At 32.2% G+C, this 14,779-nt stretch overlaps 1 protein-coding gene across 7 annotated transcripts in view; it reads left to right on the top strand.

Annotated features, from left to right (window-relative positions):
* The window catches only part of LOC148619852 (uncharacterized), a 46,839-nt gene that overhangs the window by 27,389 nt on the left and 4,671 nt on the right, over positions 1-14,779 (top strand). For 4 of the 7 annotated variants that reach the window (XM_088580202.1, XM_088580200.1, XM_088580201.1 and 1 more), the window contains exons 8-17: positions 1,465-1,553; positions 6,112-6,261; positions 6,590-6,695; positions 7,929-8,147; positions 8,445-8,755; positions 9,119-9,282; positions 10,254-10,391; positions 11,055-11,192; positions 12,371-12,535; positions 14,001-14,239. In XM_088580202.1, coding sequence (XP_088436328.1) covers positions 1,465-1,553; positions 6,112-6,261; positions 6,590-6,695; positions 7,929-8,147; positions 8,445-8,755; positions 9,119-9,282; positions 10,254-10,391; positions 11,055-11,192; positions 12,371-12,535; positions 14,001-14,239 — 1,719 coding nt within the window. The remainder of the gene's footprint in view (positions 1-1,464; positions 1,554-6,111; positions 6,262-6,589; positions 6,696-7,928; positions 8,148-8,444; positions 8,756-9,118; positions 9,283-10,253; positions 10,392-11,054; positions 11,193-12,370; positions 12,536-14,000; positions 14,240-14,779) is intronic. The other 3 variants (XM_088580203.1, XM_088580198.1, XM_088580199.1) reach the window with 2 other exon arrangements.

Below are 14,779 nucleotides of genomic sequence, written 5' to 3'. Positions count from 1 at the left end.
AGAAAACAATTGAAATGATATATAGAGAACTATATTGATATAAATTAGTGCGAACTATTTTTCATAGAATTTAACTTTTTAAATTTTTTACTAATTTTATTTCTTTTCTACCTTTAGATACAACTCTTTATGATTTTTATACCCTGCTTAAAAAGTGAGAAATATTTAGTGATCATGCTATCCTGTTGATCCATTCCAAGTTCTTATTTTTAATCTCCTCTCAAAATGGCTGAATAGAATTTGATGTTATATTCACACATTCTTTATCACATGATGCCATTTTCTTTTATGACTTACGGGGTTTCCTAAAAGGTTTCTATGGCGGGCAGTGTTCTAGGATTCCACATTCTGGTCACCCAGTTCAAGTGCAAAGTTACATATTATGTTTCACTTCCCCTTTGGCAAGTACAAATTTTGAATTTCTGAAAGGTTAGTTAAAAAATTGTGGGCAAGGTAATTGTCAATTAGAGTTTTCCATTGGAAATCTATAATTTTCTAAAATTTTAGAACACTGGAGGAGAGCAGAGGGTATAACCAAGAAAGCTATGCACACATTTTCTAGTTTCATTTTTAAAGAACACTTTTTAGGATTTTAGGCTGTTTAGAAAGGAAAAAAATAAGTACATGTATTACCTTTTTCTTTGTATAGATAATTCTAAGGAGAATGTGAACCTCAGGTTTAGGGTGGTACAAAAGTAGGTCCTTGAGATTATGTGAATTTGTTTTTAAATCATGTCCATGTATGTACTTTTTGGCATTTAATCATAATTTCATGTATTTGTAATGGATAAGGTCATGTGATTTCATTTTAAACCACTGAGAACGTCAACTCTCTAAGTAAAAAAATACTTTTTAGAAAGTCGGATGTATTATGTTCTTTTGTAAACGATTGAACCACAGAGTATTGGTCTCATGAATTCTTCACACTTTAAGGTAACATGTTCAGTATTTAATCATAAGAAAACTAAGTCAATGAGAATTTAGTGAAATTTGTATAAAATATTACTGGTTGGTTTGTTTTGTTAGGGTACTCGGTAGACTGGACAATTTCTACCCTGAAAGTGTAAGCTGTATTTTGAATGTGTAGAAATTTTAATGACCATTACATTGCTTAGGTCACTCCTCTACATATTGATGCCTAATACATGTGCCTTTAAAAATGTTTATGTGCCATAGAAATATGAACCAATATCATAATACCAACCAAACCCAGGATTTTTTCCATCTGACCCTCATATCTGGTAAAGTAAGGGAAAAGTTAACGTAGTTATAATTATTAAATGGTATTAAATAATACAATTCCATTACATGAATTTCCATGTTTGTCTTGCTTACTGATGAACAACACTTCAATGAAGTCTTCATGGAGAATATAATTTTAAGACTGTGGTAAGATTTTTTATTTGATGAAGCATGTACATCTTCAGCAGGAATTAATCTGTTGCTTTCTTTGCCAAATTTTAGGAAATACTGGTCGCAATTTGTGGGTGAGTGGACTGTCGTCAAATACACGGGCCACAGATCTCAAGACAATATTTAGTAAATATGGAAAGGTGAGTAAAGTTAAGAAAGTACTTCTTTGTTCTGTATGCTAGTAGATAGGTGGTGAGTTGTGAAAAATTGTATGTTCACTTATGTACATGTAGTTGGTTAAATCGTGAACAAAAGGTTAAATCATTGGATATCATGCCTTGTCCCATTCTGGAATTAATTTGATAGGTACATTTCCGGGTAGGTTGTCACATAACGTGATAACATGAGGATACAGCAAATGGGTCTATGTGTCATTATTTTGAATTATCTGTAGCTACTCTGAAGTCCATATATATTTAATTTTCATGCTTCAGTCCGAGGTGAAAAGAGTTTCTATTCTCAGACTAGGAAAGATAACAACAACAAATTTATAGGGATTACTTTTGTTGTGATGGTTTAGAGTGCTTGTCATATTGGTTTGAAAAAAAAATGCATTTTGCCCTAATGCAGTAGATGTAAAGAAAAATAAACTTTTACGCCATGTTTTTTTTGTAAATTGTATGTTTAAGAATTAAGAGAATGCCATAAAAAGGAGCACTTTAGACTTCAATCATAGTTTGTGGTACCATCTAGTATTTAGTTAATAGAAATTTTCAGTGAAGGATCCGTAATTTTGAAGCTTCATTCATCAAAAGGGTTCATGCGATCAGAACACTTAGTCATACCCTTCCAATGTGTCGATTCGTGTTCTCTACCTGAACAAAAACATATTGCAGTTGACTTAATTTAAACTAATCCTGTTGCAAATCTTATTATATGTGAACCATGAATTTAAAAATTTATCCACCCAATATGCAATTTATTATTTTGTATTACTTGTACAAAATATTTTATTGAAGAGAGAAGTTTAATGACCTTAAATGTTGTTTGACAAAAAGATTAATCATGAGCTGAAAAAAAAAATTGAATGGAGTTAAGATATAAAGCAATGAATATGATATTACTTGCACTGTTGAAGTTGAGAAAATTTGTCTTAAATTTTAGGATGACAAATAAGTTCATATCTGCTTTATCTTTGTCTGCTTTCTGATGCTATTGATCACTTTAGAAAATTTACATTTACAAATTGTTTGTAACATGTGCAATTATAATTTACTGAACAATTTTTTTAATTGTAATATGGTGAATGCTTTTGAATCTGAAACCTTTCTTAACCAGACATTTTCAGAAATCACTTTTGATCAGCTTCAAGGCATTGTTAACCTGAAGAAACTGAACACATGCCTTTTCAGAACAATTTTTTTAAGGGAGAGGTGTTGAGTTAAGCCAAGTTCAACTTTTTTTGTCAATTTATTGTCCTCAACCACAACGTGGAAGGGGACAAAAAAAATACCAATGTCCATGCATGCATCCCTTCAATGGATTTTGTTCATATTTTGTAGGATTGTTAGTAGTGGACATTAACTATGCATAACAATCTTGTTATTATTCCAAAAAATTGTCTCCCATTATATCCAACTCAACAATTGGTGGTATACTGGAATAACCTTGTCAATCCATTCTTCCGTCACCTGCATTTTGTTGCAGTTATCTTGCCTGCCATTAGACTGATAAATTTCAAATTTAAGATGTGGCTTTATATAGATAGGGCATACATTGTAAGTGAATTAAGTGCTGTCCATTGTTAGCTTCTTATATGAATAGTGGTATATATCTAGCATGACAACACATGCAACTTCATGTTTATTTCACACTGGGACTCGGGCGTTAAACCCCAACAAACAAACAAACAAACACACTAGGACTGTTTTTTCTTGTAAGGTTATATATAAAACTCATAGTAAACATAATCTTGATATCATGACTTTGTACTGGTGTAAGGTGAAAAATAAAAGGACCCCCTCTGTTGTTGTGTATTGGATTTTAAGATTGGAAGGTGAATTCATGTTGAAACTGTTGTCATAAAGGTGTCTTTGAAGATACAATATAATGTTTATGATTGTTAAAATGTAAGTTTAAAAGTTTCAGTTTTAGGTCATGCAGAGAAATCTGTAATTTTCTGTATAAGATTTGAATATTTTTCAAATATGTTTGGTCACAAAATATATGACTTGTTTTGCATTGGAATGCTAATGTCAGATACTTTTCTCACGCTGGATTATACAGTTTGTAAATGGGATATAGTGGTATTCTGACCGTCTTAATATGTTTAAGGATTAAGATATATAGTAACAAGGCTAATTTAAAAATGGCCTTGCCCTGATTTAAGAAAGTAATGCATATTTCATACAAAATACAAAGTTTTGATAAAGAGAATCTGCATAAGTTATGCTATGTAGGTTACAGACCACCAATTCAACCAATGAGCATTTGGAACGTACGCAAAAATAGTCCTACGCAGAAATTACCCCTGTTCCTCATAGTGCTGTGAAAAAAGTTCTCATCTTATTTTAAAAATTTAAACAGTTTCTGAAAGGAAAAACATTTCTGTACATTTTATAGGTGCATTTTGCTTCTTGTGATGTGAAGCCTAATCTCCATAATGATTTTTAAATATACCCCTATCTTGTGAAAACACTAGGATTTCCCATGCTATTTATAGACCCTTCACTTCCGGTGACCAGTACTGCACTGCAAGTCTGCTAACCCCACATGCCATTCTGAGGGTTGTGAGCTGACATATGTAGAATCATGCTGATATATAGTCCTCTGCAGGTTAAAGTTAAGGTAAAGTCCAGAGAAGCCATTGAATATTGTGAAATTAGCATAGAAGCCTATGGAAAGTGGAATTAGTGGTTTTTAGCCTTAAGTTGAAGCCATGGCAAAATGAAAAGTTTCTTGAAATAGCTTTAAACTACTTGAAGATCTTGTTAACTTTGCCATGAGAGGAATATACTACAAAAATCCTTCAAAATATGCATTTTGTTAAGTTATAGGTCCAAATTATGGAAAATTGGTCTTTTTGGCTGATTTTTATGTCCTATCTTGTAAAAAGTGTAGAAAATTTAGTAAAAATATCAAATATTAAACTTTGAGGGCTATATTTACCTAAATATGGTGGTAATAAGCACTTGAAATCAAGTTTTGTGTAGATTTGAGCAAAAATTAGGTTAGAAATGAGGAAAAACTCACTTTCATTACTGCGGTTAAGGCCATATCAGCATTCCCCTATAAAAACATGGAAAATTCATTATTGAGTACTTTTTTTGCTTTAGGTGCCCTTTACTGGTCATGTTTTAATGTGAAAACACTGTATTTACCAATTTAAAGCCAAATATATCACCTTTTGTGAAAATTTAAAGATTTAGGATTTTTGACATGTGATCAAGAAAAAGGGGGAGGCATGTCAGAAATAATTTTTTAAAAATAGACCAATTTCTCAGAAAATGATTACTTTTAAAACTATTTCTTCATTAATATTGTTAAAAAACAAGTTGTGATTGATATTTTTTATTTGAAAAGTCAGAAAAAGTTCTTTGCAAATATTTAATGCATTTAAGTATGGTAGAATATTGTCACTTTTTTGCTCGCACAACTTGGTTACCCTATATTTAAAAATCAAATATTTAAAAAAGTGCTTGTCACATTTCACTGAAACTTTGCAAATGCATTCAGTATGTGTGTAGGAAGATACCTGTATAGTTATTTATTTTTTCTAAGACAAAAAGTGACTGTTTAGGTTACAGACCACCAATTCAACCAATGAGCATTTGGAACGTACGCAAAAATAGTCCTACGCAGAAATTACCCCTGTTCCTCATAGTGCTGTGAAAAAAGTTCTCATCTTATTTTAAAAATTTAAACAGTTTCTGAAAGGAAAAACATTTCTGTACATTTTATAGGTGCATTTTGCTTCTTGTGATGTGAAGCCTAATCTCCATAATGATTTTTAAATATACCCCTATCTTGTGAAAACACTAGGATTTCCCATGCTATTTATAGACCCTTCACTTCCGGTGACCAGTACTGCACTGCAAGTCTGCTAACCCCACATGCCATTCTGAGGGTTGTGAGCTGACATATGTAGAATCATGCTGATATATAGTCCTCTGCAGGTTAAAGTTAAGGTAAAGTCCAGAGAAGCCATTGAATATTGTGAAATTAGCATAGAAGCCTATGGAAAGTGGAATTAGTGGTTTTTAGCCTGTATGTCAAAATATGCCTCACTAACCTATAAATGAAAATTGTGTGAGGATAGGGTTCAGTAAAGCCTTTTTTTTCATATTTTAATAACATCCTTTCTGTCAGCCCAAAAAATAGGTTTTGTCACATTTTCAAAAGGAAAGACCTGAGGCAAAAAAGTAAGTTATAGTAGTATTGTGTTCTGCTACCAGCAAGAAAAAATAGGCTAGGTAGGTAGGGAAATTATTTGCTTTTTCAAAAATATTTTACATTGAGTTAAAGGGGAAGCAATTTAGAATTTAATGGTGATTGAGCCATAAAAAATTAGGAGTAGGCACGAGAAACTAGGGTAGGTAGGGTAGCTGTAAACAGACATATTATTTTTTAAGCTTTTTTTTTGGCATTGACTTTATTTGCTGATAAATGTAAGGACAAAAAATGCTGAAGTGTCTCTGACTTAGTAGTGTATCTCTGTATTGCATGTATGTTAACATTGATGTTCGATGTATATTTTAGGTTGTTGGTGCTAAGGTGGTCACCAATGCCAAGAGTCCAGGATCACGGTGCTATGGATTTGTTACCATGTCCAGTTCTGATGAGGCAACAAAGTGTATACAACATCTACATCGAACAGAACTTCATGGAAAGATGATCTCAGTTGAAAGGGTACATGTTTATTTATACTGAAATAATGAAATTGTTTATCTTTATTTTCACTCATAAATCAGCAGGGATGTCATTAAGAGCCAGCAACTGGTAAAATAACCAGCTGCTTGAAAATCAAAACTGGGTTAAAATTTTGTCAGTTTATGGGAATCATCAGTTGTCTGTCCCTGTTAGCTACACAATGCCTTGTTAGTTAAGTTTGAATTATAAGTTGTATATGTCAGATGATCCCAGATATAACCTGTGTATGTTTTGCATGTCTAAATATAATAACTATAGATATTTGTTCTTCATAATGAGAGATGTCTAAAATTTTAATTTTTTTTAGGCAAAAAGTGAACCTGGTATGCAGTCAAAAGCTAGTGCAGCCAAGAAACCAGACCCAAAGAGTACTGGGGACAAAAAATCTGTAGCCACTAGGAAAGATGATAGAGGTATCCAAGTTGGGATTGAAGTCATTTTGAATCTATAACAGTAATACAAAAATTGATCAGATTAGAACTACATTTAATAGAAAAAATCAATTTTATTTACATGATTTAATTAAATACTGTATTTTCTGGACTATAAGTCGATGTGGAGTATAAGTCGAATTGCCTAAGTTTGACAAAAATCTACGAAAAAACATAGGTAAGTCGATAAGTCAATGGTCAGATGTGTGCATTTATATCATACCTGTCAGCGTAGATCCGAGTTGAGTGGTTTGTTTTCAACAGCATATTATTCCAGCGATGTTACTAAAGTATAAGATTTCTGAATTAAGTTAATGTCTGTGTTTTTGTTAAAGTGTACTTTGTCCGCGAGTTCAATTATTTTTATTGAATGGCGTGTCGATGACTCTGAAGCCTTAGATCATCAGGAGTACGAAATCGTAAACATGTCAAATGTGTGAAATAAGCTGGAAATTTTTTTGATGAATTGGTCATAATTATGAGCGGTAATTAGTAAACAATATTACCTGGTATTACAAAATACAATAAAAAATAATTGTTACATACAAATTTGGTTGCAATTAGCCATTTAGATGACACCTTAACTAATAATATTTTGAGCCACGTGTGAATGTTTTATGACATACCGTAAATAGGTATAAATTTACTTACACTGTATTAAAGGAATGATAACTCCCAAACACTCCATAATGTTTTCCAATTAAAAAATGAGTTTTGTTAATGTATCTTCTAGAGTTTATTTATTTTAATGGTTTCAAAGTTTCAGAGTTTTTATTAACATCCTCGTATTCATTCATAAAGGGTAGCGGCAATATATTATTCGATATAATATAATAATATTCAATATAATATTCGGATTCAATTGCTGGTTCGTGTGTTCGAGTGATGGCTTTCGTTGATTGCGTTAATACCAAAAATTTTGAATTAAAGCAATCAAAAGTGAACTAAACAAATCACAAATAAATGCCACTGTCTTAAATTGCAATATATCTGTGTTTAATGTTGATGAAAAAATTGAGTATAATATGGATCTTTGTTAAAGATTTATTTGTGTACTGAAAATTTTCTTCATTTAAAATCTCAAAGGCTTTTGACTTAGTCCTACACTATTGGTAAATTCCAGTCCATAGAAACATTAACTTGATGTCAAGATCTCAAATCATATGTAATTAAATATTCATTACGAGACAATACATGTCTAAATATGACTTTTAGATCGTAAGGATAGTGACAGGAAAGATGGCAAGAGGGATGCTGACAAAAAAGACGATAAGAGATCAGACCATAGACGAGATGATAGACGCGACAATAAAGATGGCAGAAACAGTGACAGACGGAGATCTCATTCTCGTGATGAAAGGAGAAGGTCAGATAGACACAACAGCTCATCATCCAGTGTGAAGCATGATCCTAAAAAGACTCCATCAAGCTCAGGTACAGCACTTCCATTGTACAACAAGGAGTTTCTCTTTTTTTTTCTTCACAGAAATGACTTTTGTAAAATCTACCACAGGTGAGAAAACAAAAGAAAGAGTGATCTTTTCAATTAACAAGTTAACAAATGTAGAATTTTTCAGGTCCAGGCTTCAACAAATTAGGATGAAAAGATTTTGATACCAATAGAAGACCCTTTAAGCAATTATATTCTTCTATGACGTGTAGAAGTTACAGGAGTAAATTAAATATTTCATTTGGGAAGTTTTAGTTCATAATTGTACCATTTATCTTCAGAAAAATCTAAGCCAAGCACAACAACAGAAAAACCAAAGTCAGATTCAGCATCAACAACGTCAGCAACAACCGCTGCTAAATCAGATACAGAAAAAGACAAAGAGAGAGACAAAGACAAGGACAAGGACAAGGACAAAGAGAGAGAGAAAGAAAAAACTGAAGAGAAGAAAACAGAAAGTCCAACAAAAACACCAGTGAAGTCTGATGAAAGAGCAGCCAGTAAAGCTAAGTCTACTACTTCAAACAAAGAGTCCAAGGCAACAGAGAAAAAGGAAAAAGACAAAGAAGTTCTGTCTTTTGATAAAATCAAGGTTTGTGTAATATTATGAAGTGATGTTAAACAGTTTGATAAAAAAAAACAACAAAAAAAACCCTAAAAAACCCCAAAATACCTGTAGAAATATACTCAAATGTTATACTTGATATTGGAATTCTTTATAAAGTTTCCAATGAGAAGAATTTTTTAAACAGCTGAGAGTGGTTGCCAGGAAATGTATTTTGAACACAGACGTAAACACATTTTTTTGGAATAGTGGGAAATTAACAAATGCAATTAACTTGTCTTAGAAGTTAAAATTTAAATTTATTTTGTGGGTTCTGTTATGATAGTGAACTACTAGTAATAATAACAACGGATTACACGACAGATTCATCTATTTATTATTCTTTTGAAGGAGGAAAGAGAAAGGGAGAGACAGAGACAAAGAGAAAGGAAACAAAGAGAGCTAGAAAGGCAGAGAATGAGAGAGATAGAGAGAGAGAAAAGACGACAGAGAGAAGTTCAAATAAAACAAAGGACAGAAGCAATAAGGCTTGCCAGAGAGAGAGAACAGTTAAAGTGAGTACTTATTATCAGTATAAGAAACTGAATTTTTTGTCAACTTAGATTCATAATTTTACATAGACAGCACTGTACATTGTAAAGCAACTTGAGCCAATTTCATCATAGACCTGCTTGATTTTACTCGGTCTGTAGGTCTACTGCTAATTTCTTTCACTGTTATTATTATTTTGATTGCAGTGTTTTATCGAATGCTCCCAGTGAAATAAATTTCAAGAATTCACACTGAAATAAATTCAGTAATTTCACTATCGCACTTTCTCTCGCCAAAACGTCACAACTTTGATATCAATCCGCCAATCACATAATTCAAAATTCATGTTAAAAATATTGATAAATTATGAAGAAAATCTATATAATAAATAGGTTAATCAGTTGGTTATTGTAAATAACCAAAATATTGTCACTCATGCCAAGAACGCTTGAGGATTTAACTCATTAAATCTATGTGTTCTTCGGCACTCATGATAATATATTGGTTATTCACTCATTCCAATTAATTATCCTATTATTCATCTTCATTATATTAGTTCTGGGGTTTCTGACTAAAAACACTAGCTATGGAGATAGAAGTATGTTGTATGCTTTCATTGGTTCATGAAACCTCAACATAGTAAGGGTTTGAAGTAAATATTGTAAACAACCATAAGTCTGTTGAGGTTAAAAAAAAAATAAAATGCACTTTTCTCTTGAAAACTGAATATTTACTCTTTCGGCATCCTCATGAACTTTGAAGTTTGTTAACTCTTTACCTAACTCAAAGCACTAATGATAGTATTTTTAAAGTCTTGCCCTACTCAGCCACTTGTTCTTGCCATGAATACTTCCCATTCAATAATCAGAGACCTGCTTTACTTCTATACATATGCATTAGTTTTTATCTGTTGTATGTTGACAATTGTAAGTACTTAGATGTATATAAAATATGTGTACTTACTTGATTGGTAATGTTTCAACTCTGTCTGTAGGAAAGAAAGGGATGAGTTAGATCGAGAAAAGATGGAGCTAAACAGACAGAACAAGTTACGACTGGAACAGTTGGAGAGAGATAAGGTAGAAAGAGAAAGAGACAGAGAGGAAAGACGCAGACTTATGGATCAAATCAGGTTAGTTTGACATTGTTGTTCTCCTTGAAGAGATAGGTTAGTTTGTCATTGTGACTCTCCACTTGGAGATTTATGGATCAAATCAGGTTAGTTTGACATTGTTGTTCTCCTTGAAGAGATAGGTTAGTTCGTCATTGTGACTCTCCACTTGGAGATTTATGGATCAAATCAGGTTAGTTTGACATTGTTGTTCTCCTTGAAGAGATAGGTTAGTTCGTCATTGTGACTCTCCACTTGGAGATTTATGGATCAAATCAGGTTAGTTCCACATCGTTATTCTCCTCTTGGAGACTTTGGGATCAAATCAGGTTAGTTTGACATCGTTATTCTTCTTGTGGAGACTTTGGGATCAAATCAGGTTAGTTTGACATCGATATTCTTCTTGTGGAGACTTTGGGATTAAATCAGGTTAGTTTGACATTGTTATTCTCCTTGTTGTTCTCCTTGTGGAGACTTATGGATGAAATTAGATTAGTTATCATTCTTAAAACAGATTTACAAGGGAAGTAACTCAACTATATGTTTGGAAAATGTTATTTAAGTTTTGTTGAGATTTAAAATGGATCAAGAAAAGTGACATATTCTTTTTTTCCTGGTTAAGGCAGTTTATTCCTTCTATTTTAGCCACTTGAACCCAAAAGATGTTGTCTTTTTTTTTTTTAGACTTGAACAACAAGAGTTACAAATGCAAAAGAGAGCTCAAAAGAGAACATTTGAAAATAGAGGTGGTGATAGAAGAGATGACTACTGGTCAGAACCAAAACGAGCTGCAACTAACGACAACAGGTTTGATGACAATCGGTAAAATATCTTCTGATATCTTAGCAGGACTCTGTATTCAAATACTGTAAACGTATTAATTTTGGCAGTGTACTATTTTTTCGCTATTTTCGCGGTTGCCTAATGAACACAAAAATTACTACCTGCAAAAATATATTCGTATTACCAAGTCTTTTGACTGTTCTAATCATGGTTTCCACAATTTTGAATAGAAGCATTGTTTTGCGTATCATTCAATGCAATGAAGTATGAATTTAAATTAAGTCTATTACAAAGACGTATATGGTAAAAGTATATTGATTATAATTTCTAAATTCATGATCTAATGAGGAAACTATGTGGACTTGTCAATTTGTCATTGTCGTATTTATTGCTGTCATTAATTTCATTGAAATATTAAAGGTAAAATAACTGATCAAACTAGAGATCACACACTGCCGAGACTATTGAAAAACTTGATTTCTTCAAACTTGAGGACCGCAAAAATTAAAACCCATAAACATGTTGACTTTTCAAAAACCGCAAAATTAATACGTTTACAGTACTTCATGTTTGAATTTGTTCCAGTCAGGCTAGTTTGTAATGTGATTGGATTAATGCTATGCAATCCTTTCAAACATCAGTAATAGTACAATAAAAATTTTAAAAAATGAAACTAAATGTCCATATATTTCTATTAACACAAATATTCATTTCCTTGATGTGACATTCTGCAAATGCTTAATTGCAATAACAATGTATACTCAATATGTAGTACGTTTATACTTTAGATTAACTGAAATATTCCCACATCTGGTATTGGTATTGTTAGAAAATGTACAAATATCTTGTTGCTAGATTGCAGGAAATATAAGGTTCTAAACCAAAACTTTTTTTTTTTTCGTTATTAAATAGTGAAAAATTTAATTGGGCTAAATAGACTTGGCTTTTGACCAAAGTATGCAGTGTTCTTGTCAATGAGGGCATGTAAATAAAGGATCAAGAAAGTTGTTCATTATTCTCAACTTTCCCACTGGCAAATAGAAAACTTGAATATCAGAATGAATTTGTTAATTTTGGAAAGTAGTCAAGTGCATTTGACTTTGGGGCTTTCATGTAGAAACCTACAATTTTCTAAAATTATAAAACACTGCCAATTTTGAAATCTGTAGAAGTGATGAATACAACGAATAGAACCATAATAATAATATCTACTACAGATCATTTGGTTCATCAGAGAGAAAAGTTGAGCGATATGACAGAAGATCAGACCAAGGCAGATCTAATGATGGCCGAGACCAGAGAGGGGGACGGTTTGATGACAGGAGAGATTTCAATCGAGATGATAGGAGTGATGGAAGGAGAAATGATGACAGGTTTGATAGGTTTGTTTCATTACTGGTAAAAGGTCAAAGGTTAAAGGTCAATTGCATGAGGTTACAGGAATCATTTTGGAATCTTGATTCAGAAACGATAAAGATCAATGTCTATAATGAAATAAGGCAGTTTTGATTCACAAGGATATACCAGAAAACTATTAAAAAGATATTCACTTATAAACCATTGAGTCCCATTTGACCAAACTGGATGGAGAACCCTTTTTCAATTTTGCTGATTTTTAAAGCAATGCCCATCCTAAGTGATCTCTTGATTCCTAACATAATCTGTTCATTAGATTTATTTATTACAAGAAAAGCAGATGAAAGGATGTAATAATAGATTGATCATCAGTTGTGATTGTGTTCCCAGATCTGCCAACCCTAACTACTTTAGTGTAAGTCTTCCGATTTTGTCCATTAAAATACCCAGTACATATAAAAAAGAAAATCTTATTGTATAAAAAAAAAATGAAAATCTGGATAATTGTTTCTGGTTTTAAAATTAATAAAATCCGCTTGCGGTTTTTTGGGTATTTGCCATACTGACTGAAACTCGTGGTTTTTTATCAAAGTTGTGTAATAGCTTTATAAAACAAATATGTCTGTTCCTAACAAAAAATCCCAGCAGACCCCTGGCATTACTATTTTTGGTAAATTGGGGTTAGCAGTTTCTACTTACATGCATGGAATGGCTCTATATTGAAAAAAATAAATATATATGTCATTATACACTATCATGGTGCATGTAATACTTCTGTAAACTTTGTATAATCTGGGCTTTTGGTATTGATATACAGGCCTCTGAGGGGTAGAAATTTAGGGGTGTCATGTCAAATCAACTTATAGCCAGCTGGATGACTTGCAGGTATTCATTGAAAAACATTATTCACATGTATATGCATTTTGGAGTTAAATTAATTCTGGCAAAAGTTGTATCAAATTGAAAGGAAGATGTAACTGAAGATTGTAAAAAGTGTTTCAGACTTGTTTCTTTTCTAAATATATCATTTTCTGATAAGAATTTAGAGCCCAAGTTTAAAAATGTGTTAAAGAGGAAAGTGATTTATTGTCATCAACATGGTATATTTTTTTATGACATAGAAGGCTAAATGAAAATGATTTCTTGGTTCTCAGGCCCTTCATCCTTTCAATTAGGGTTCCTCTCGTATATTTTGCCATATCAATAAACTAAAAAAAAAATTCTGAAAATGCACCAATCTCATTATAACAGTAATAAAATGGTAAAGATAATGCATTCCTTCCTAATTGGTTTCATGATGAATGACCTAAGAACATAGAAAGTAATTTTCATTGGCCTTAACATTGTAAATTTCATTATCACAAAGAAGAGCATGATATTTAAGCAGCTCTACATGTACTTTCACAGCTATTTTTCATGCTTGTATGCATGTTTTTCATTCACAATGTAATAAGCACGGACTGTAATTCACCTTAAGAAAAACTATTTCAGATTCAATGATAGAGGGAGTGGAGATCAGGGACGATTTGACAGAGACAATAGAGGAGAACGTAATGACAGAGGAGCAGTACTTCATGAAGATCGTAGAGATGATTATAGAAGCAGACAGAGATCTAGGAGTCGTGAAAGAACCGATAATAGATCAAACAGATCGCGTGAAGATCACCGCAATGATCGTCATAGCTCACCACCCCGTCACACAGACAATAGGGACTGGAAAAATGAAAGGGGTAATTATCTTCTAAACCCAATCTATGAGTCTTTAGTATGTGAACCTTTTTCAAGTTAGTTGTTTTAGTGCATGCTAGATTTAATGCATGCATTTTATAGAGCTATTAGAATTTGATTCTTGTGTGCTAGTTTTTCGAGGTATATTTGTATTGAAGTAATTGTAAGTGTTTTGGATCATTTTTTCAGAAGGGAAAAAATATTTATAGTACTTGATTAAAACTTTTTTCTTCCTTTTTTTTCATGGTATTAATGCATTATTATTGGTAATAAACATTCTATTATCAAAAATGGTTTGGGGAAAACATTATACTTTATCATAAATTATTGGAATCATGAAGAAGTAATATGTCAAAGCCTCCAGCTAGAACTAGTAGATCTTATACCTGTTATTGACTATAATAGGGATCTCACTTAATCGAAGTACTGTAGAAATTGGAATACTTATGAAGAGTACCTACATGTAGTATACATGTATTTTCTGCTGATATTAGCATTTGCCATTTCATTTGTATTGAGTAATTTTAAAAATATATTTAGCC

Source organism: Perna viridis, chromosome 4 (genome assembly GCF_037379345.1).
Source record: "Perna viridis isolate PV_CMFRI_1.1 ecotype Kerala chromosome 4, ASM3737934v1, whole genome shotgun sequence".
Lineage (NCBI taxonomy): Eukaryota > Metazoa > Mollusca > Bivalvia > Mytilida > Mytilidae > Perna > Perna viridis.
The sequence above is the reverse complement of the archived record's forward strand: the minus strand, read 5'-3'. Positions and strand labels throughout refer to the sequence as shown.